This window comes from Coregonus clupeaformis, chromosome 17, assembly GCF_020615455.1.
Source record: "Coregonus clupeaformis isolate EN_2021a chromosome 17, ASM2061545v1, whole genome shotgun sequence".
In the NCBI taxonomy this organism is placed as follows: Eukaryota; Metazoa; Chordata; class Actinopteri; order Salmoniformes; family Salmonidae; genus Coregonus; species Coregonus clupeaformis.
In genome coordinates, this window is record NC_059208.1 from 55329344 (window position 1) to 55352269 (window position 22926).

The window sequence follows — 22926 nt, forward strand, 5'->3', positions numbered from 1 at the left end:
TCTCAACTAGCCAGTAAACTACACTGTGCATAGTAAAAAACAACATGGGCTTATTGAATACATTTTATAAACACAAAGTCAGATGTCACCTTAACTCTTGTACAAAATGGGTGTTCAATGAGCCTCAAATAGCCACAACTAAATAACAAGCATAATCTTTGTGAAACTGCCTCGTGATAAACACATTACGGATGACACTGAAAATAACTACCGGGGTGCCGTTCTATCGAGAGAAATTCAATGTTGAAACCATATGACCAACAGAATAAATGTATTTAACAAACAAAGTATGACAAGCAGCCCATGAATAATTTCATGTGACCACTAACGGTTGATTAAAAAACAAAAACACACTAGAAAATCAAGACAAACAACCAAAACCATTTATTTTTATTTGTTTTAAACTGACCCATAAAATAAAACTCAAACAAAAGTACTTTAGGGACATATAAAATAAATTTTATTATCCATTTTGCTTAATTTCTACATTGTAGTTGCATTTCTAGACACTGTCATCAGGAAAGAATGCAGCTACAGTTTTTATCCGGACACAGACGCAAGTAATGTTTATTTTTTCTTCTTTTCCCTCTCATTGTGCGCCCGGATCTCAATATATCATTATGGAAAAGAAAAGGGGGACCTAATATCTTCTTTTTTCTCTCTCTCTTTGTTATACTCAACATAAAAATGATTGTTGCCTGGCCCTGCTGAGGGCTTGGTAGTCCGGGCCAGACAGGGGCAGCGGGTCCATCCCGGGCCCCAGGCTGAGAGCACCGTTCAGGGCTGGGCCCCGGCGGCTGGGACCTGCGTGGCCAGAGCACTGGGGGAGGAGATCACAGGAGAGCCCGCCACGTTAGCCAGGGGCTGCGACGAGGATATGGAGGTGATGCCTGGTGAAGAGGGGGGGAAACAGGGTCAGCGGAAGAGTCTGGGGACTTCCCTATGAAGAAAATGATCACATAAGAACTGATACTATTTTATATAATGAATGGTCCTCCTTGGCCAGCTGTAGAATCATCTCTTCAGAAGAGCAACATACTGTTATGACCCCTGCAGACACCTGATATCATCAGACCCTGTGTGTTACCTGTCATCATACTGGAGGAGCTGACTGGGGTAGAACCAGTCGACAGCCCTGATATAGAGCCCATCCTCGCCTGGTCTTTCACAATGGGGTCTGACACAGACACACAGACAGAAAAGCCCATCAATGATAAGCAAACAAGCTAAGGCCACAGAGATGCAGCAGATATTTCATACAAACGCAGCTATGCATCACAACCGTGACCTCAGAGTTCAATACATTCCTGTGCACCATGGAAAGAAACATATACACTGCTCAAAAAAATAAAGGGAACACTAAAACAACACATCCTAGATCTGAATGAATGAAATAATCTTATTAAATACTTTTTTCTTTACATAGTTGAATGTGCTGACAACAAAATCACACAAAAATTATCAATGGAAATCAAATTTATCAACCCATGGTCTGGATTTGGAGTCACCCTCAAAATTAAAGTGGAAAACCACAGTACAGGCTGATCCAACTTTGATGTAATGTCCTTAAAACAAGTCAAAATGAGGCTCAGTAGTGTGTGTGGCCTCCACGTGCCTGTATGACCTCCCTACAACGCCTGGGCATGCTCCTGATGAGGTGGCGGATGGTCTCCTGAGGGATCTCCTCCCAGACCTGGACTAAAGCATCCGCCAAGTCCTGGACAGTCTGTGGTGCAACGTGGCGTTGGTGGATGGAGCGAGACATGATGTCCCAGATGTGCTCAATTGGATTCAGGTCTGGGGAACGGGCGGGCCAGTCCATAGCATCAATGCCTTCCTCTTGCAGGAACTGCTGACACACTCCAGCCACATGAGGTCTAGCATTGTCTTGCATTAGGAGGAACCCAGGGCCAACCGCACCAGCATATGGTCTCACAAGGGGTCTGAGGATCTCATCTCGGTACCTAATGGCAGTCAGGCTACCTCTGGCGAGCACATGGAGGGCTGTGCGGCCCCCCAAAGAAATGCCATCCCACACCATGACTGACCCACCGCCAAACTGGTCATGCTGGAGGATGTGGCAGGCAGCAGAACGTTCTCCACGGCGTCTCCAGACTCTGTCACGTCTGTCACATGTGCTCAGTGTGAACCTGCTTTCATCTGTGAAGAGCACAGGGCGCCAGTGGCGAATTTGCCAATCTTGGTGTTCTCTGGCAAATGCCAAACGTCCCTGCACGGTGTTAGCTGTAAGCACAACCCCCCACCTGTGGACGCCGGGCCCTCATACCACCCTCATGGAGTCTGTTTCTGACCGTTTGAGCAGAAACATGCACATTTGTGGCCTGCTAGAGGTCATTTTGCAGGGCTCTGGCAGTGCTCCTCCTGCTCCTCCTTGCAAAGGCAGAGGTAGCAGTCCTGCTGCTGGGTTGTTGCCCTCCTACGGCCTCCTCCACGTCTCCTGATGTACTGGCCTGTCTCCTGGTAGCGCCTCCATGCTCTGGACAGACACAGCAAATCTTCTTGCCACAGCTCGCATTGATGTGCCATCCTGGATGAGCTGCACTACCTAAGCAACTTGTGTGGGTTGTAGATGCCGTCTCATGCTACCACTAGAGTGAAAGCACCGCCAGCATTCAAAAGTGACCAAAACATCAGCCAGGAAGCATAGGAACTGAGAAGTGGTCTGTGGTCACCACCTGCAAAACCAGTCCTTTATTGGGGGTGTCTTGCTAATTGCCTATAATTTCCACCTGTTGTCTATTCCATTTGCACAACAGCATGTGAAATGTATTGTCAATCAGTGTTGCTTCCTAAGTGGACAGTTTGATTTCACAGAAGTGTGATTGACTTGGAGTTACATTGTGTTGTTTAAGTGTTCCCTTTATTTTTTTGAGCAGTGTATATAGTAAGGTACGAATGACTTGCAGCTCACAGAAGTAGGAGGAATCAATGGCCTCCACTCTAACCATGCATGTTAAGTATGTATGCTATTTAAGAGGTGCAGCTCACAGAAGTAGGGGTGTTCCATGGCCTCCCGGGCGGTGAGGCGGGCGTGATGGTCGTAGCGCAGCAGCTTGTCCAGGAAGTCCAGTGCCTCGGTGCTCACCAGGTGCTGGTTCTCACTGTGGACAAACCTCTCCCACCGCTTACGGGAATGCCTGGGAAACAGACTCAGCGGTCATAGACAGAATACAACATGGACACAGCCTCTCCTCATGGTCATAGACAGAATACAACATGGACACAGCCTCTCCTCATGGTCATAGACAGAATACAACATGGACACAGCCTCTCCTCATGGTCATAGACAGAATACAACATGGACACAGCCTCTCCTCATGGTCATAGACAGAATACAACATGGACACAGCCTCAACTCATGGTCATAGACAGAATACAACATGGACACAGCCTCTCCTCACGGTCATAGACAGAATTCAACATGGACACAGCCTCTCCTCATGGTCATAGACAGAATACAACATGGACACAGCCTCTCCTCATGGTCATAGACAGAATTCAACATGGACACAGCCTCTCCTCATGGTCATAGACAGAATACAACATGGACACAGCCTCTCCTCATGGTCATAGACAGAATACAACATGGACACAGCCTCTCCTCATGGTCATAGACAGAATACAACATGGACACAGCCTCTCCTCATGGTCATAGACAGAATACAACATGGACACAGCCTCTCCCCTCAAACCTCTCCCACCGCTTACGGGAAAGACAGACCATAAATGGTCACAGTGCGTGTTTAAGATTGACTATCGCAGTCGGAATGCGCAGAATCGCTGCTCTACAAATCACATTGCATCCCAAATAACTACTCATTGTGATTCTATGCCTCGTCTTGCTCAAACTGACACACTGACAGACGCAACACTAACATAACTTCGGCGATTTGAGACCAACCTACCTGCCCAGAATGTCATTGAACCGTGGGTCTAGCTCGATGTTGTATTTGTCGATGTAGTCGTACAGGTCTTCTGTGCCTAGGACTTTTGCGATCCGTACAAGCTGCAAAACAAATAGGACATGACATGCATTAAACACTGGAGGGCAGCCCCTGCTGTCTGAATATCACTAGGACCACTACTACTAGTTGTGTTTCAGAGGGGATAAAGCAGCAGACACGCCATTGGACAATAAAGTCATATTCTAATCAAATCAAATTTTATTTGTCAAATGCGCCGAATACAACAGGTGTACCGTAACGTAAAATGCTTACTTACAAGCCCTTAACCAACAATGCAGTTTTAAGAAAAATAAGAGTTAAGAAAATATTTACTAAATAAACTAAAGTGTCTTCTCTTTGGGGGTTAAGGCCGGGGTTACTATTAAAACAATTTGTGACAAATATTTTTGTTAAAAGCACTATAAACAAATACAATACAATTGATTGATGCATAGTTTGGTTGATTTGATAGGGTGGCTGAGCTCACCTGGTCGTAGTTGTCGTGTCCATGGAAGAAAGGCTCCTTCCTGAAGATCATACTGGCCAGCATGCATCCCAAGCTCCACATGTCTAAACTGTAGTCGTACATCTATACAGGGACACAGTCAACAGGGAACGGTATCAGGACACAACGTTAAAAAACGTACATCAACACATCACCGAATATGTCAAGGAAAAGGAGACAGTAGAATGAAATTAGATGTGGGTTATTGAGGTTAAGTTTTACTAGAAAAAGAAACCCCCTTTTATTTTTAAAAACGTGATTTTAGGGACGGTGTTCTGGGCGAGTTGTGAAATGACATCTGCTCTGACTGTACAATTTATTTCCTGGATAAACCTGTTGTACAGAACAGATGCATCTAATTCAATCTCCTGAGGATGAAAGTAACCAAAGAAGAACCATAGCTATATACGACTGAGTCAACCGTTCCCCAGCTCACGCAGTAGGAAGATCACAGGGGAATATAGTCTCTAGGAGAAAGCTGAGAAAATAGGGCACTGACTGACCTGGTAGTCGACCAGCAGCTCAGGACCCTTGAAGTATCGGGATGCCACACGTACGTTGTACTCCTGAGCAGGATGGTAGAACTCTGCCAAACCCCAGTCTATAAGGCGAAGCTAGGAAACAGAAGAAGAAATACAGTTAGTTTGAAAACATCATTAGAATCCAACAGCCAGGACTAACATTCATCTAGATGGTTTAAATCAACACACAGGAGTTTGTTTAAAATTTAGCAGATGTGGGGGGTGATGAATTGTCATTTGTGTATACAGAATCAGATAAATTATCAATTAATGAACGAGATTTCTACGTTTTCTAGTCACAATGGGGGACCGAACCTTAGTAAATAAATATGATTAATGTTTTATACCATATTAGAAAAATATACCAAAGACTATCTCTGGAATTTGTCTTACCTCATGAGGCAACATGAATTATCCTACCAAGTGAATGAAAAGGTCCCATTAGACCCCTCAGAGGGGTTGTGCTGAGTAGTTCTCTATTGGGGAAAGATTCATGTTGAGCTTTCTACTGTGGTGGTTAAACACTCACACGCTAGTCAACAATTGGCTAAATGCCTTGTATGGCACAATTGGACCAATCACAGATGAGACAGGGTGCTTTGTGGACCTACTAAACCCAACGGCAGCAGACTGTCGGGCAACACTCCGCCCATAAGTTGGTCTCTGTGACCATACGTACATTAGCCAATCAGAGCAGAGAAAGGAGGGAGGGAAAAGAGACTAATAGGCCAGTACCTTTCTGTGTTCGTGGTCGATCATGACGTTGTGTGGCTTGACGTCTCTGTGCATGATTCCCATACTGTGACAGTAGTCCAGGGCCTGTGGGTGGGAACAGAGAGGAGAAACAGCTGACAACTGGCTCATGTTCACTACGGCACACCGTGACAAAAACAAGCATTTCTCATTGGCCATGTTCAGATAGTACCTCCCAGTTTGTGAGCGTTTCCTTCAGTTTTGTGCTTACTGAACTCACCCCGGAACATAGCCACGGTGCTCACAGGTCCCGCTCACGTATTCCAGCCAATTAAGTGGGGAGAAAGGCCTTGCCAGTCATCTTTATGGCTGCATTAAGTCCCACTGACATAAACATAATGGAAAACACTTGGCTAACACACCTATTGTGCAGATGAAACATGAACATTATAGGCCAGTGATCCTCATCAACCCTGCTCCTGGAGAGCTGCAGGCAGCAGTACTGTCCCGTGATTGGGAACCACTACTAATACTACTATAGGTCAACAACCATGGATCCTGGCTCCTATCCTGACCTCTGACAGCTACGTTAGCTGATCTTTCATCAGTGAGGCCAGGGAGAGAGAGCGCTAGATATGCGAGAAGGCCAAGTCAGTGGGATAAGGATGGGAGCAGATGCTTTTCCGTGCTTGTGGGCTGGGGAGAGCTTTCAGTGATCCAGCTTTAGCACACACCAGCTTGGCAGCAGGAATAAACAAGGCTGCTACCACTGTCTAGACAGAGCTGTCGTAGAGCAGCAAACCTTCGTGAACCCTGTCCATAGTACTGTAATCCACCGGCAGCCATTTTTAGAGCCAGTTACCTTTTTTTTTTTTTATGTCAGGTGTCTTCACGAGAAAGATGCTGAGGACAAACAAAATTCCAATATCTTCCCATTGTCCTCAGAGATCCAGTCAACGGGTAAATGCTTAAAAATGCTATTAAAATAAATATAAAACCTGCAGGTTTTGATCCATCCATAAAGGCTACAGTGTAAACAACTGAATAATTATAACAAACTCATGAAGACTCAGACATAGTCGTTAGTTAGTTCAAAAGCAGCAGCGTATGTGATCTGGCTGAGCAGGGGCTGGAGATGGGTTTGGCTGAGGCTGGGGTTGAGGCTGGGAGCAGAGAGAGAGAGGCGACGTGTCAGGCCGGTCCACTCAGATAAATCCTCTTGTCTTTAACACGACTCCTCCACATGGCTCGCCTCTCCCTCGCCTGCCCTGCTCAGGGTTCGCTTATCGCCACGGTGAAGAGCGAGAGGCCCTCAGCGACAGCAGGGGTGGGGAGGGATTAGGCTTTAGGCAAAATGTGGCTTTTAAAATAATTAGACACCGGAGTGACCGCTATAAAAAAAAATCTTAGCTCTGTCTACATTGTTCTCTTGCATTCTGTAAATAGTTTCTACCATATTTATTGAAATAGGTTATGCAGGCTATAACAAAGGAATAGGCCACTTGACATGGCCCTGCTGCTGGCTGCCCGGTCAGCTCTGTACTGTGTGGTGCCAGTCAAGTTGAAATAGGCTACATAGTCTGTCACATCACGATGACGTCACTATCGACAATGGCCGTCAATCATCTTCTATATCCTATAATATCGTCAAACCCTACAGTGCTGTGACTTACAGCATAACACTTCAACACCTCAGGCTATTTTAAATCGGGGGGGAATTGAAGCTCCTGTCTCGTTCACCCAGACTGTGTACCTAATTGCACCATATTCTATTATAGTTCACTATAGAGAGAATATGGTGTCATTTGGGAGGCACAACCAGTTATAGGGTACAATAATGAGGTCTTACCTTTAAGATCTCGTACATGTAGAACCGTATGTCGTAGTCGGATAGCGTTTGATACAATTGCTGCAAAAAGAGAAGAAAAATTCAACACATTTCACCAGAATGCCACTGTGAGAGATGTAATAGAGGCATGTGGTCAAAGCTTCGGCTTCCATTTTGACTGGATAAAAAGGACAGTGATTCTTCTTACCTTGAAGTCTGTGTTGTTGACGTGTTCAAAGACCAGAGCTGGAGTCCGAGACTGCAATGAAAAACACAAAAACAAAAAGTTATTAAAAATAATAATAAATGAGACCAAATATGTTCAGTATAAACTATCATTAAATAGCGGATGCATACCAGATTCAGCTGGATTTTCAGCGAGAGTGGTAGCCAAAATTTCATATGATATGTACCGAGCAGCATGATGGCATGTATTATTGGTAGGTTGATGAAACTGACCACTGGATCCTTGACGATGTCTAGAAGTGAGATGATGTTGGGGCCGCCTCGCAGATTTTCTAGAATCTTGATTTCTCGCTTGATTTTCTTCTTCTTTACTGGCTGTTGGGCACAAGAGAAGAACAGAGCGAGAGATTGGCGCAAAGAGAATGTTTGACAGAGCTTCTGTGAAATACCATGCTGTGAGCAGTACAGAGAAAAACTACAGGGCAGGGGTCCTCGATTATATTCAGCCGCGGGCTGATTTTTTTATTGATTACATTGGGATATGATCACATATGCCTCCATTTATGCGTGGGAATACTTGGGAACAGATTTCCACAAATTACTTTGAGCTGATTTCCTGGTGATTTTACAGTCGTTAATGTCCAACAATGAAAATGTGGTTTTAAAAAAAAGGTTGTTGTTTTTCTCAGAAAATTTGAGGGGCCAAATAGGCCGCCTTTGGGGAACCCTGCTATAGGGCCCATATAGAAAGCATCACTCAGTAAATATGGTCTATAGGCCAAATAACAGGTAAAAGACTAGCCCGTCCACAGCTTCAGTAACTTTGGGTCAGAGCCTGTGGTCTAGCGGTAAAAAATCCTGACCCCAGCCACATACATGTCTCTCCCCAATTGAGACACATTCCATCCCCACGTCCACCCTTCCTACTGTTACTCCTACAAGCCTGTCTCCCCCTCTGTTTCCAACGGTCTTAATAAACGGGTCAAAAACACATTCAAAATATATATTTGAAAGAATAACACACTGGGTCTCAATGGAGTGAAGTCCAGCACCAGTACCTTGAGTATTTTGACGACTACTTTCTCGTTGTTTGTGATGTTGATTGCTTCAAACACTTCGCTGTATTTGCCCCGGCCGAGCTTTCGCACCAGCTGGTAGTCATCTTGATTCCTGAGGGACAGACAGAGACAGATAACAATGAGTAATATTCACAACAATGTTAACACAGATAAACCCTGATTCCACCAACTGATAGTTAACACTGTGATACATGTTGATAAAGCTGGCACATTCCACGTTTAAAATCAGACCTGCAACGCCCCAGGGCCATGTTCAGTAGGCAAACATTGTGGAATGTTGCAGATAGAAATGTCATGAAGAGCCGACATGACACCTTACTCTACATTTCAGAGATTAATGTTTGTTCTACTTCATATATTTATATCTGAACATTCCAATTCCACACAGTTGTGCCCTGCTCTGCTGAACTTGACCCTGATAAGTCTCTGTTGTAGTGATTCCTCACGAATTATGGTGAATTATGCTTTTAGAATCAAATGTCAAATATATGTCAACAACCCTTCCTCCAAAGGACCATTCTATGCATTACATTTTGTGAAAATCATGGTATATTTTTTGGTCCTGGTTTCGTGAGGAATCACTCTGCTGCTGTATCTGACACTGAATGGGGTAAGGGTGTGGTGCTGCCACCGACCAATCAGATGGCTAGCTCAGCTCACCCCCATTCCACAACGTGTGACTCGTAGTCCCAGTACTCCCGGGGTCTCTGTGTGTTCACGTCGGGGTAAACCCGGGATCGGCTGGTGACCGGGCCGGACATCTTCAGGTGGACGCAAAGGCTCTCTCCTCAGGACCTGCGGGTCGGGGGAGAACAGAAGACCATAGAAATGTATCAAACAGACAGAAACACACGCGCTAACATGGATGGACCAGTGCGGCGACACCGCCAAACTTCCATGATTCACATTTTTCAAGCTAAGGTCTTTGGGGAGTAGGATATGCGAGCGCATACGTTTGTTTCGCCTAGCTGAGTTCTGCTAGAAGCAAACTGAACTGATGTATGCTGCAGGGTTTTCGTTAGGAAAACGTGGCGCAGGACAACGTGACCAGGAAAATTTTAATTTACCGGCCATTTGAGAAATTTACCGGACCCATATGTATTGGGTGCGTAATCCACTAGGGCAGGGTTCTTCAATTCCGGTCCTGGAGGGCCGAAACACTTCTGTTTTTTATTCCTACCTGGTAGTTAATTGCACTCACCTGGTGTCCCAGGTCTGAATTAGCCCCTGATTAGAAGGAGAGGATGAAAAACAGAGGTGTTTCGGCCCTCCAGGACCGGAATTGAAGAACCCTGCACTAGGGTGTCCACCCACAGTGTGCTAAGAATTACAAAAATCACATTTAGATTATGGTAATGCATGTTAACAGAACATGCAACTCGTGTAATGAAGCAGCCAATAAAACATTATTTTCTAACATTTGCCAAAATGCAATTCATGAGAAAACATTCTAAACAGCGCACCTGGGAAAATTCCATTCTAAACAGTGCACCTTATAGCGGTTCCATATGTGACAAGAGATGAAAATCTCTGTTAGAAACTTAGAAAGAGGGGGAATGTAAAGATGCAACAACTCGAATGGGTTGCTAATATGACTAGGATTGTGACTTTGGCTTCTGGACAAAAATGTAAATGTAAAAGAAAGTTGATATGAAAACGAATAGAACAGGAGAGAAATGTCATAGTGGTGGGTCCAATTGGGAAGTCAATGGAAATAATGTACCAGAATGATATAATTACTTCTGTCTATACAGAAATAAATCAAATAATTCAAAATACTTCACCAGAAAGCATGACATAGCCAAAGAGGAATTGAAAATGTAGCTTCTTTTAAAAAATAGCTGTGGATTGTTTCAAATCACAAGCTTTTAGGCCTTTGCCTATTTGAGAAGCCTGTAATTTGGGCAGCGTGCGTGGCAATAGGCCTAGCTGATTATTGAGTTTCGCTGTCAGTGAAAACCATCTAAAATATGTGTGAGTATAATTTTTTATGTTGAGACAAGAAGAAGGGGAGGGGTGTGTGGTGAAGATATAGGCCAGTCTCTCTGCAGAATGGCTCAGCTGTCTCCCGGCAATTCTTGTGCATTCATTGTTTACATTGTTTCATTGTGTGAATTATTTGCCCTTAGATCTTTTGCAATTCCCCATTACATATGTCACCAGTAGTAAATGTATCGTTAATCCCTGTCATTTGGTTAAATTTTTTCTGTTAATGAATGTATTACAGTGATTTACCGTTGTCATTCACAGAGTGGAAACGGTTGTTTGCAGAGTTCACAACCTGCTACACTTGTGAGAAACAAGTTTTGGTTGATTTCATAGCCATCATTTACGAGATTTAATTGTTTTATTGTCTTTTGTTTGGAGTGGTCCATGTGAGCAATGAGCATGTGTCTGGTTTCTCTGTCCTGATGTGGAGGGAGCGTGCACGGCTGAGCACGCATAGAAGTACCTGGATTGCTGTGCGGAAATGTAGGAAAGTGTTTTTTTTTATCATCCATTGTGAATGATAATATATTAAAACTATTGTTCAGGGATCATCAACTAGATTCAGCCGCAGCCAATTTTTTATTGAGCAGATGGTCGGGGGCCGGAACATAACTACAAATCATTTGTAGACCGCAAATTGACCGCAAGAAGCCCAAACAGATATATTTGACTAAAACATCATTTCAAACCTTGCTTACATTTGTATATGATCACGTGTCTCTCTATGATGCGTGGAAATACTTGGGAAAAGAGTTCCCAAATTAAAATCACAGAGCTGAGTTCCTGGTGTTTTTACAGTTTTTTTTTTTTATGTCCAACAACAACAACAAAAAATGTAATGTTTTTTTTGCTCAGAAAACTTGGGGGGTCAAATAAAACTACCCGCGGGCCAAATTCAGCATGCGGGCCGCCAGTTGGGAAACCCTGATATATTTCCTCATAGTAAGCTATTTGAAAAATCTTTCCAACAATCTCCCCCTCGCATTAGTTTACTTTTAACTTTTCTATTTTTATCACTTTAATTCAAATTTTTATGATTAACCACGTGACAATGATTTTGAGAAACAAAAACTTTATTATTTAAAATAATCTGTTCCACGAAAATCATCACTGGCACGCAGAACGGTAGAAATGGTAGGATCAATTGTAAGCGTCTCCAAACTTGAAACGCACGTACCGCCTAAGAAGTCTTTATAAAATAATTGCCTCCACGTTTCCATGATTTTGCCTATAGGCTACTTTGAAGCAAGGTAAAACATGCCTCATAATATGTAATAAAACATTCAGGTTTCAAACACTTAAGCATGTTTTCAAAATGCATACTGCCTCCAGCTCACATTGTAAAGTGGTGGGTGACTCGCTGATAGCCTGTTGCCTGCACTTGAATGGTGAATGGGAGGCGCGCTTCAATTACCAGTTGAGAAATAAAAATAGTAGCTATTTTTTTTTAATTGTGCACCAACTTTCATACCCTCGATTGCATTTAGAATTGTTGCGCAATGAACGGACTTATAAAAGCATGTTTTACTCCAGCCGCAACCAGCTGAGGAGCAGCAGGAGAAATCCCGCTCAAAATAGGCTCTGTATGCTGTGCGTGTGATAGTTGTGTTGGATAAATAAGATACATGATGACAAATGTTCCCTCTAAAAAATGTTCCACCACTGAGCAAATCTGTTGAGCGCAAACTTGAATGTTGTGAACATTCTGTGTAACTTCCGGCAGGCGTCTACTGTGAACACCGAGGCTGTACCTGCTTTAAGTTACAGTTTTAACAGTGGTCAAGTAGGCTACTGTGGCTATTTGATCATAATGTAGGCCTGTGGAACCCTGACCTGTTCACCGGACGTGCTACCTTGTCCCAGACCTGCTGTTTTCAACTCTCTCTCTACCGCACCTGCTATTTCAACCTCTAAATGCCCGGCTATGAAAAGCCAAGTGACATTTACTCCTGATGTACTGACCTGTTGCAACCTCTACAACCACTGTGATTATTATTTGACCCTGCTGGTCATCTATGAACGTTTGAACATCTTGGAGAAAAATCTGGCCTTAATGGCCTTGTACTGTTATAATCTCCACCCGGCACAGCCAAAAGGGCCACCCCTCAGAGCCTGGTTCATCTCTAGGTTTCTGCCTTTCTAGGGAGTTTTTCCTAGCCACCGTGCTTCTCCATCTGCATTGCATGCTGATTGGAGTTTTAGGCTGGGTTTCTGTATAGCACTTTGTAACATCTGTTGATGTAAAAATGGCTTTATAAATAAAATGTGATTGATTGATTGAGAAAACACTTTACAAAATAAAATGTATTATTCCCATACCATTAATACAGAGAATCAGACAAATTATGCTACACTCTGCCTATTGGCTACTTCGCTTATTCAAGACCGTCTCAAAATACACTGCCCCTTTAAGAGTCTACCTGACTCGCTTTTCAAAGATGGCTAGAAATGCACACATTTTGTGCTCGTTAGAAGCCACCACTCCCCCATTGTTGACTAGAAATTAGCTGTAACTGGGCTAATAACTCACTAACTAGTAAAGAATATGAACAAATGTGCACAGGTGGCTACATGCAGCTCTCACTTTGATCTCAAAACAAGCGCATCTACTCACGACCGCTTATCCTGTAGCCTAAACATCGTCCAGTTCAAATTGAAAGGCACAGATCCATTTATGGCAATTGTTATTTGCATATAGGCCTACTGCAGCTCTGATTGGTTATGGCGCACCGGTCTGTTTAGAGTACGGGCCTGAGTCCTGCCTGTCAACGCAATTGAATCCTACTCCAACGCGCTCTGCCTACAAGAAAATCTCTTGCACAGTTAGTTTTGCATACTAAATCTTGCAAAGTTTGTTTTGTATCAATATATTACATTGAAAGTGGCTAATATTGCATTGATTCGATTACAATTCCCATAGTAGAGTGAAATGTTAATAGTGTTAACTAAAGGGGAAAACTGTAGAAAGTTCAATCTCGTGCTCATCTGCACAGGCTTATTTTTCTTCTGCGTGGCAGTCTGGCAGCTTAGAGGGAACGTTGATGATGACTAATGAAAATACACACAGACCAATTTAATTCCACTAAATTATGCAAATTTACCTATAGACCGATGAGCATTGACGGTCAAATGCATTTCCATCGACTGGTATTCCATCACTGAATAAAAGTATTATTTTGCAATTGGATTTATTATCCTTTATTTCAATCATTTTGGCTGGAAACAGTTTTATTTATCAGCAATAGCCGGCTAACAGAAACCCTGGTATATGGGCGCATTAACTGTTGCCAGAAGAACTCTTATTTCTGAGACTGTGATGCATGCAGTGTGCTGCAGACCTAATGGTATAATAATTGCAGCCCACTATAAGAACACAGAACAGGTCCTTGTGTCCTTCCTCTGGTGAATGTTGTTGACCCTTATTTAACCCGGTATACGAGCTAAAGATGATGACTATGGTTTTAGACCAATGAAGCAATATATATATATATGAACTTGGAAGTACACTGGTACAGTAGCACTTCTGTACTTTGTATGGTTTCTTTAATGATCTCGAGAATGATGTGTTCATGATGGTGTTTAATGTCTGTTTTTTTATATGGTGAGGTCAAGTTTTTCAAATGTTTTAATCATTGATAACCACGATGATAACATAAAAGGTCAGTAGTATGCTACAGAAATCATTTCAAAGGAAATGTAGGCAAGGCTAGTTCATGGAAGATGCTTTCCACTTATATGCAACAAAAGGCTAGATGGCAATATGTTGATGAATTCTAGGAAATAAGGAATCATATCCCCTACCCCACATTAATAAATAAATTAGACCTAGGCCAAATTGAAGTCATTCAATTTTCTATAATAATATAATGCATCTTCGGTGTGTCCAAAGGTCAGTGGGACAACCCCCGGTGAAGCATCATCATGCATTATTTGCATATTATTTATATCATATTCATAACTTTCCGATTGGCATTAGGGTTGGGTGATGTTAACCTTTCTCCTATCGTGACTAAGTAGCAATAAAACATTGTGATATACGATGGTATCGCCCCTTACTGGTCAACCCCCCCCAAAAAAAAAGTTACATAATAACACAAAAAGACAGCTGGTACGAGCTCGCATGCTACAGGAGGGAAGAGAAGATTGACAAAAAATATTTTGGAGCCAAATCTTTTTTAGTTGCCTATTTCTCTCCGTTGTCATGAAAGAGGTGTGCGTGGGTTGTAAATCATGTATGTGTGATGGGTTGTAAATCATGAAAGGCCCGGCTGCAGAGCACACAACTCTACTGTCCCCAGAACTGGATAATTATTCAAATGATTCGCATTTTTTTGCCTAATCTTCCTCTCTTTTTAGGTTCTATACATTGCTAATAATACGAAATAGGCCTAATTTACACAGTTTCTTTTATAAGCTTTGTTTAGCTGCAAGTTCTTCTGACTTCTCATTCGATTTTTACATCTTGATATTGTTTGCTCAATTTGACTAATATTTGTAATTCAAAATAAAGCTGTGATAGAGAATCGTCTATAGACTGACTTTTACAATTGTTCCCATTTGAATACTGCAACGTTAGGACATTAAACATTTGACTAGAATAACCTATTTGGAAAATACTCTTCATAACTTTAACTGTCTTAATGCTTTTGATATAATTAATTCGTAGGATTTGGCTTTTGGCCGTTTGGTTCACAACGGCAAGTAGGAGGGATGCATGTATCATTTATTTTATAATAGACTAATCTTTGCTCAACTGTAAGGTTTGCTCAAACTATCTTGCTGTTGTTTGTTCTACCACTCATTAACTTAGGCCCATCATGTTTTTGGGTTATTCAAAAACAACTTAAAACGTTGAGAACGCCGTTAGATAAATTCATTGTTTGATCATTTTACATTTTAGTCATTTTAGCAGACGCTCTTATCCAGAGCGATTTACAATTAGTGAGTGCATACATTTTCATACTGGTCCCCCGTGGGAATTGAACCCACAACCCTAGCGTTGCAAGCGCCACGCTCTACCATCTGAGCCACACGGGATCATGAAGTACCGCGGTGGGATGAGGCGGGAGAAAGCCAACATTTATAAAAACTGACGTCATATTCATATCAAATGGAGAGAAAATACAACATTTAAATAATTAGACACTGGAGTGTCCGCTATAAAAAAAATTCTAGACTTCGGCTATATGGCCAAGAACATCCGACATTAAGAGAGAAAAAACCAAACATTTTCTGACATTTTGCGCAACTTTATTGAAAATCTTAGCTCTGTCTACATTGTTCTCTTGCATTCTGTAAATAGTTTCTACCATATTTATTGAAATAGGTTATGCAGGCTATAACAAAGGACTAGGCCACTTGGCATGGCCCTGCTGCTGGCTGCCCGGTCAGCTCTGTACTGTGTGGTGCCAGTCAAGTTGAAATAGGCTACATAGTCTGTCACATCACAATGACGTCACTATCGACAATGGCCGTCAATCATCTTCTATATCCTATAATATCCTAATAATCGCCCAACCCTAATTGGCATTGAACCTGTCATTACTGCAACAAAGGGAAACACAACCCCATATTACCTCACACTATGACAATGCACACAGTCTCACAATGGCTTCACCTACCAAATTTGAAACAAGTAGACATTCCACTCAAACTCTCTGAAGCTGGAGACTCTTATCTCCCTCACTAACTTTAAGCGTCAGTTGTCAGAGCACCTTACCCATCACTGCACCTGTACACAGCCATTCTGTAATTAGCCCACCCAACTACCTCATCCCCATATTGTTATTTATTTTGCTAATTTGCACCCCAGTATCTCTATTTGCACATCATCTTTTGCACATCTATCATTCCAGTGTTAATAAGAAATTGTAACTATTTTGCACTATGGCCTATTTATTGCCTTACCTACATAACTTACTACATTCGCACACACTATATATTTATTTTCTGTTGTATTTTTGACTATAATAATAATAATAATAATATAATATGCCATTTAGCAGACGCTTTTATCCAAAGCGACTTACAGTCATGTGTGCATACATTTTTGTGTATGGGTGGTCCCGGGGATCGAACCCACTACCCTGGCGTTACAAGCGCCGTGCTCTACCAGCTGAGCTACAGAGGACCATGTTTTGTTTTACCCCATATGTAACTCTGTGTTGTATTTATCGCACTGCTTTGCTTTATCTTGGCCAGGTCGCAGTTGTAAATGAGAACTTGTTCTCAACTGGCTTACCTGGTTAAATAAAGGTTAAATACAAATAAATAAAAAACTAAAAACGCCAAAGCCACCGCAAAACAGAAAAATGTAACAGAGACGTGTGCATTATACCAGGTGAACCAGAAACAACAGATACTGTGTTTTGCAGCATCACTTTTTGGATTGAATACCATTCCAGAGATTCCAAAGCCCCCCTTCCAACAAGCACACTTGCTTCCACACTACCTTAAAGTCAGCAGTCTTGTTCAACAGTAAGTACCATGGCTAAACAAACTTCAGATCACATGATTCTGTCAAAATGAGAGCCAGTCACAAGGCATGTGCCAGCCCCTCAATGGCAGATCTTTGTTGACCTCGTAGATTAAAAAGGGAAAATATAAAGCTAGGGAGTCAAATCTAAAATACCCAAGAAATTCAAAGGAAAAACCAATGAGACCTAGGCTTGATCAAAACATAGGCTACATTCAGATTTTCTTTCTCACAGATAGCACGGTAAAACAACTGGGTTTAATCAATAGAAGGACAGAGGGGCATTAGCCTAATGATCATGGCAGACATGATCCGTGAGAGTACACCTAGCCTACATAGCAGCTGACAAATATCTCCGTCCAGGTAACATGGTTTCACCTTGAATGGTAGTTATAGGAGCTACTCAGCACGAGAAGGGTATATTGGCAGGAGGGGTTTGGTATCAAATCAAATGGCTTTTCAGTTGGAGGTTGAACTGTAAGGGGGCGATACGGAAAATGTAGGCTAGGCCTAGTTACCATTACAGTTACCATTGCAAACCAAGAAGTGAAGCACAAAAATGTGATCTGGAACATTGACCTTCTAGAATTGGGCTACATGAGTAATAACTAACATATTAGCTACATTGTGGACCTTGGTTCCATTGCCTTAATTTTCCTATCAGAAGTTACTCTGTATAGTGTTAGACCTAATTGAACTCAGAAAGAGATCAATTGCAAGAGATGTGGCGGCAGGTAGCCTAGCGGTTAAGAGCTTTGGGCAAGTAACAAAAAGTCGCTGGTTCAAATCCCAGAACCGACTAGGTTAAAAATCTGTCGATGTGCCCTTGAGCAAGGCACTTAACCCTAATTGCACCTGTATGTCGCTCTGGATAAGAGCGTCTGCTAAATGACTAAAATATAAATGTTAAAATGAGATATCTAACGTTAGCTACTTACCTTGCTATAAATCCCCTGTAATACAATTAGCTACAAGATGTAGCCAGAGCATGCACCAAGCTTGTGGTCATTCAATAAATTAATGAGTTGTTAATCATTTCATTTAATGGCTTCTAGAAGCAAACATTTGCATTATTTTAATTGAACAGTAGTAAGTAGTAAGACAAGAGACATTGCATAAATTAGGTAGCTACATCAGCTATTGAACAAAATGTCCTCTTTACTTTAGCTTCAGACTGACTCAACATTTATCAGAAAGTCAGCTGTGAAAATGTAAACCCAACTAGCTAGCTAGATGAGTTGGTCATTCGCCTGTACAAGGCACTAAATGAATACAACAATAAAGTTAATCAATAGATCCCTAAATATATAATTCTAACCAAGATTAGTTGGTACTAGTAGTTAGCTACCTATTTCATAGCAGCAGCATCAACTAGTTAGCCGGCTAGCTAGATATTCACCAATGCTTTGCTAGTTCCTGGTAGTAGCTATAGCTTAAAAATGGAAACATCTTTAAAAGGTTCAAACACATTTAAGGACATCATTTCCCATCACAGTGGTCTTCTTGTTGGCGTTAACAAAAAGCACATTTCATTGATTGATAACCGCACGGTCACAAGGCCGCACAAGCCTCGGGTTTTCCTAGCTAAATCAAGTCTGGGTCTGGGATTAGTTAATGAGCCTAGCATAGCATAGCCAAGCCAACGGGAACCAGTGGTTCCCCATAGTAAAATTCCCACATATACGGATTTCAGTAATGTTAAAGCTAGTGTGTGTGTTATGTTCTTAACTACGTGAGTAGGATATTTCATAGCTATTTCGATCCTGGTGCCTTGGTTTACGCCTTGCCACAACGATAAGAGATAGCTAACTGGCTAAAGTTAGCCGCTCACAAGCAAGCCGTGGTCGGGGAAAAACTCACTTCACAGTGAGTTAGCTAGCAAGCTACCACATCCATTCCACGAGACGATAATGTATGCCCGACAGAACAAGTGTTGAAAGCTACACTCGACTCTAACCATTCATATGTTTTCTAGGTGAAAAGGGACAATTAAACTCGGGTAAAATCGATTAAAATATACAGTATATTACCTCTCAGAGCTTCGGGATGACAATATGGCGACACTGTACTCCAGCAACCAGTTTGAGATAAAGAAGGGCAGTTACTCAAGACCTCCACTCCTCGGGGTGGCGCATGTCTGCACTCATTTGATAGGTACTACATAGTTTGACAAGTAGGCTAGTAGTAAAAGCAGGTCAGAGCCAAGGGCAAAGCAACAATGTTAGTAAACCGCACACTGAAATTGGAGGCAGTGAACAACATGTTACCACAATAATGTGTTAGCTCGCCAAGCCAAAGCATTCACTCGCAGAGCTATTGCAAGTCTTCAGATATCAGGCAAGGACATACTGTATCACATCATTCAAGCATGGTTCACCGAACCACCTGCAACTTCACACCCCTTTGACCCCCTCTTCTTCGCATAGAACAATCCAAGTCACGGTACCAACCAGCGGGGAATCGAACCTGGATCTCCTGCGCCACAAGACCAAACCAAACACCACCATTACATATAGTAGTTTATACAATTAAATCGTGAAATGAATTAAGTGTATGCCTATGTAGGCCTACATTCAACTGTTAGAAGTGTTCAGTCTGTCCATTGGTCAGGACAATGAAGGACTATCTGACGAGACAGTTCACAGACTGTAGTAGTCTGGAATATGGTTGCATTGCACAATGTTCTTGTTACACTGACCTTGATATATGTAAAAAGTTTAATCCAGTGCTGTTGCGCAATACAATTTCCCCCAAAACAAAGTGCTCTCTGTCTGTACCATAAAGGGAACAGGAGTACTTTTTAGATAATCAATAGGCCTATTGATAGAAAATCTTGACTTGTCTGCATATACAGTGAGGGAAAAAAGTATTTGATCCCCTGCTGATTTTGTACGTTTGCCCAATGACAAAGAAATGATCAGTCTATAATTTTAATGGTAGGTTTATTTGAACAGTGAGAGACAGAATAACAAAAAAAAAATCCAGAAAAATGAATGTCAAAAATGTTATATATTGATTTGCATTTTGATGAGGGAAATAAGTATGGCTCCCAGGTGTCTTTTATACAGGTAACGAGCTGAGATTAGGAGCACACTCTTAAAGGGAGTGCTCCTAATCTCAGCTTGTTACCTGTATAAAAGACACCTGTCCACAGAAGCAATCAATCAATCAGATTCCAAACTCTCCACCATGGCCAAGACCAAAGAGCTCTCCAAGGATGTCAGCGACAAGATTGTAGACCTACACAAGGCTGGAATGGGCTACAAGACCATCGCCAAGCAGCTTGGTGCGAGTTGGTGCGATTATTCGCAAATGGAAGAAACTGTCAATCTCCCTCGGCCTGGGGCTCCATGCAAGATCTCACCTCGTGGAGTTGCAATGATCATGAGAACGGTGAGGAATCAGCCCAGAACTACACGGGAGGATCTTGTCAATGATCTCAAGGCAGCTGGGACCATAGTCACCAAGAAAACAATTGGTAACACACTACGCCGTGAAGGACTGAAATCCTGCAGCGACGGCAAGGTCCCCCTGCTCAAGAAAGCACATGTACAGGCCCGTCTGAAGTTTGCCAATGAACATCTGAATGATTCAGAGGAGAACTGGGTGAAAGTGTTGTGGTCAGATGAGACCAAAATCGAGCTCTTTGGCATCAACTCAACTCGCCGTGTTTGGAGGAGGAGGAATGCTGCCTATGACCCCAAGAACACCATCCCCACCGTCAAACATGGAGGTGGAAACATTATGCTTTGGGGGTGTTTTTCTGCTAAAGGGACAAGACAACTTCACAGAATCAAAGGGACGATGGACGGGGCCATGTACCGTCAAATCTTGGGTGAGTACCTCCTTCCCTCTGCCAGGGCATTGAAAATGGGTCGTGGATGGGTATTCCAGCATGACAATGACCCAAAACACACGGCCAAGGCAACAAAGGAGTGGCTCAAGAATAAGCACATTAAGGTCCTGGAGTGGCCTAGCCAGTCTCCAGACCTTAATCCCATAGAAAATCTGTGGAGGGAGCTGAAGGTTCGAGTTGCCAAACGTCAGCCTTGAAACCTTAATGACTTGGAGAAGATCTGCAAAGAGGAGTGGGACAAAATCCCTCCTGAGATGTGTGTGCAAACCTGGTGGCCAACTACAAGAAACGTCTGACCTCTGTGATTGCCAACAAGGGTTTTGCCACCAAGTTCTAAGTCATGTTTTGCAGAGGGGTCAAATACTTATTTCCCTCATTAAAATGCAAATCAATTTATAACATTTTTGACATGCGTTTTTCTGGATTTTTTGTTGTTATTCTGTCTCTCACTGTTCAAATAAACCTACCATTAAAATTATAGATTGATAATTTCTTTGTCAATGGGCAAACGTACAAAATCAGCAGGGGATCAAATACTTTTTTCCCTCACTGTATCATATGTTATAGGTGTTCCCTTCATAAACGAGTGTTGAACATGTCACTCAGCACAACCCAAAAGATAGGTAGGCCTAAGTATCTATACTGTTCATTACAGTTGGTGAGTCCATCAATTATACAGTCCATAGATATTCCTCTGCACAATAAAGACAGTACATCATGATTCAGGTTCATTCTAGGCCTATCCGGGACACTATATATTAAAAAGACATTCAATACCCTCCCCACTTGAATAAATCCTGTCTGGTATGTGCTAGTCATAGGGTCTGATTCTTCATGGTGACGGAAAGCTCTGGAAATTGCAGCTGAATTATTTTAGGCAATTTACAATGTTGGCACCGAACGATCTTATTCAATAGTATCTGCGAGGACACTGGAGACCTGAGAGTGTTTGCTCTTGTGTCATCACATCGTATTCAAAACAGATTATTACAGTGAAAGTCGAGATGTATCAGGAGTAAATCACTATGTCTTGTCTTGAAAAATAATACTCTGATTTGTAATTAATATCAATAATAACTCAAGTATTTGTATGTTGTTTAATAAACAGTAAATCAAAAATAGTTACGTCAATGAGTTATATGAGGTATAATGTGTTTACAGTCATGAACTTTCCCTAAGAGGGTTCACTGCCACTGTCATTGATATACAGTACTGTAATCTTATGTTTTCTTACTCTGTGAGGTTCCCTACTGTACAGTGAAGCGAGGACCCAGTCCTTTCAGTGCTTGGGATGGAACCCTAGTAGTCCAGTGCACTCATGGGCTTCCTCCTCCCTATGCACATGTAAATCTGACCTTATCAGCTTTCAAAGGCTTTCCAGGCCAATGTTTGTCTTGAAAAGATCTCTCCAAACGGCCTGATCAGCCGCTCCATAATGAGAGAGAGAGAGAGAGAGCGAGAGAGAGAGAGAGAGAGAAACGGCTAATTATCCTTTTACACTTAAAGAGAGAAATCCTTTTAGTGAGAGCAGACAGAGGATTCCTTTGATACCTGGGCCGGAGCAAGCCTAAATACCAAAGCAAGGGGACGTGTGAGATGTAACTGTACTACAGGGGGAGTCCTTCCTCCCATTGTCAACGCTCTAACCTCTGTTCTGTTCTGGAGAGGAGCCTTCCTTTTTGCGTCGGCTCCCCATAGAAAGCCAGGAAAGGTAAAACCCAGATGGATAGACTTCCTGTCTTGTCTGAGGACGGCCAATTCATTTCCATTGGCATTTGTTCCTTCTGATAAAAAGCAAATAACCCAGCAGATCGGATGACGGCGGTGGA

At 42.3% G+C, this 22926-nt stretch overlaps 1 protein-coding gene across 1 annotated transcript; it reads right to left on the reverse strand.

The window, feature by feature from the left end:
• Positions 1–361: 361 nt before the first annotated feature.
• On the reverse strand, positions 362–19375 carry LOC121586762 (casein kinase II subunit alpha). Its single transcript, XM_041903726.2, has 13 exons — positions 19272–19375; positions 9438–9572; positions 8757–8868; positions 7972–8073; positions 7721–7771; positions 7534–7593; positions 5727–5810; positions 4974–5084; positions 4453–4554; positions 3927–4027; positions 3010–3158; positions 1088–1177; positions 362–890 (listed from the first exon to the last, which is right to left on the reverse strand). Exons 2-13 carry the CDS (start codon positions 9536–9538, stop codon positions 778–780), a joined length of 1176 nt encoding a protein of 391 aa, XP_041759660.1. The 5' UTR covers positions 9539–9572; positions 19272–19375; the 3' UTR covers positions 362–777.
• Between the last annotated feature and the right edge of the window lie 3551 nt (positions 19376–22926).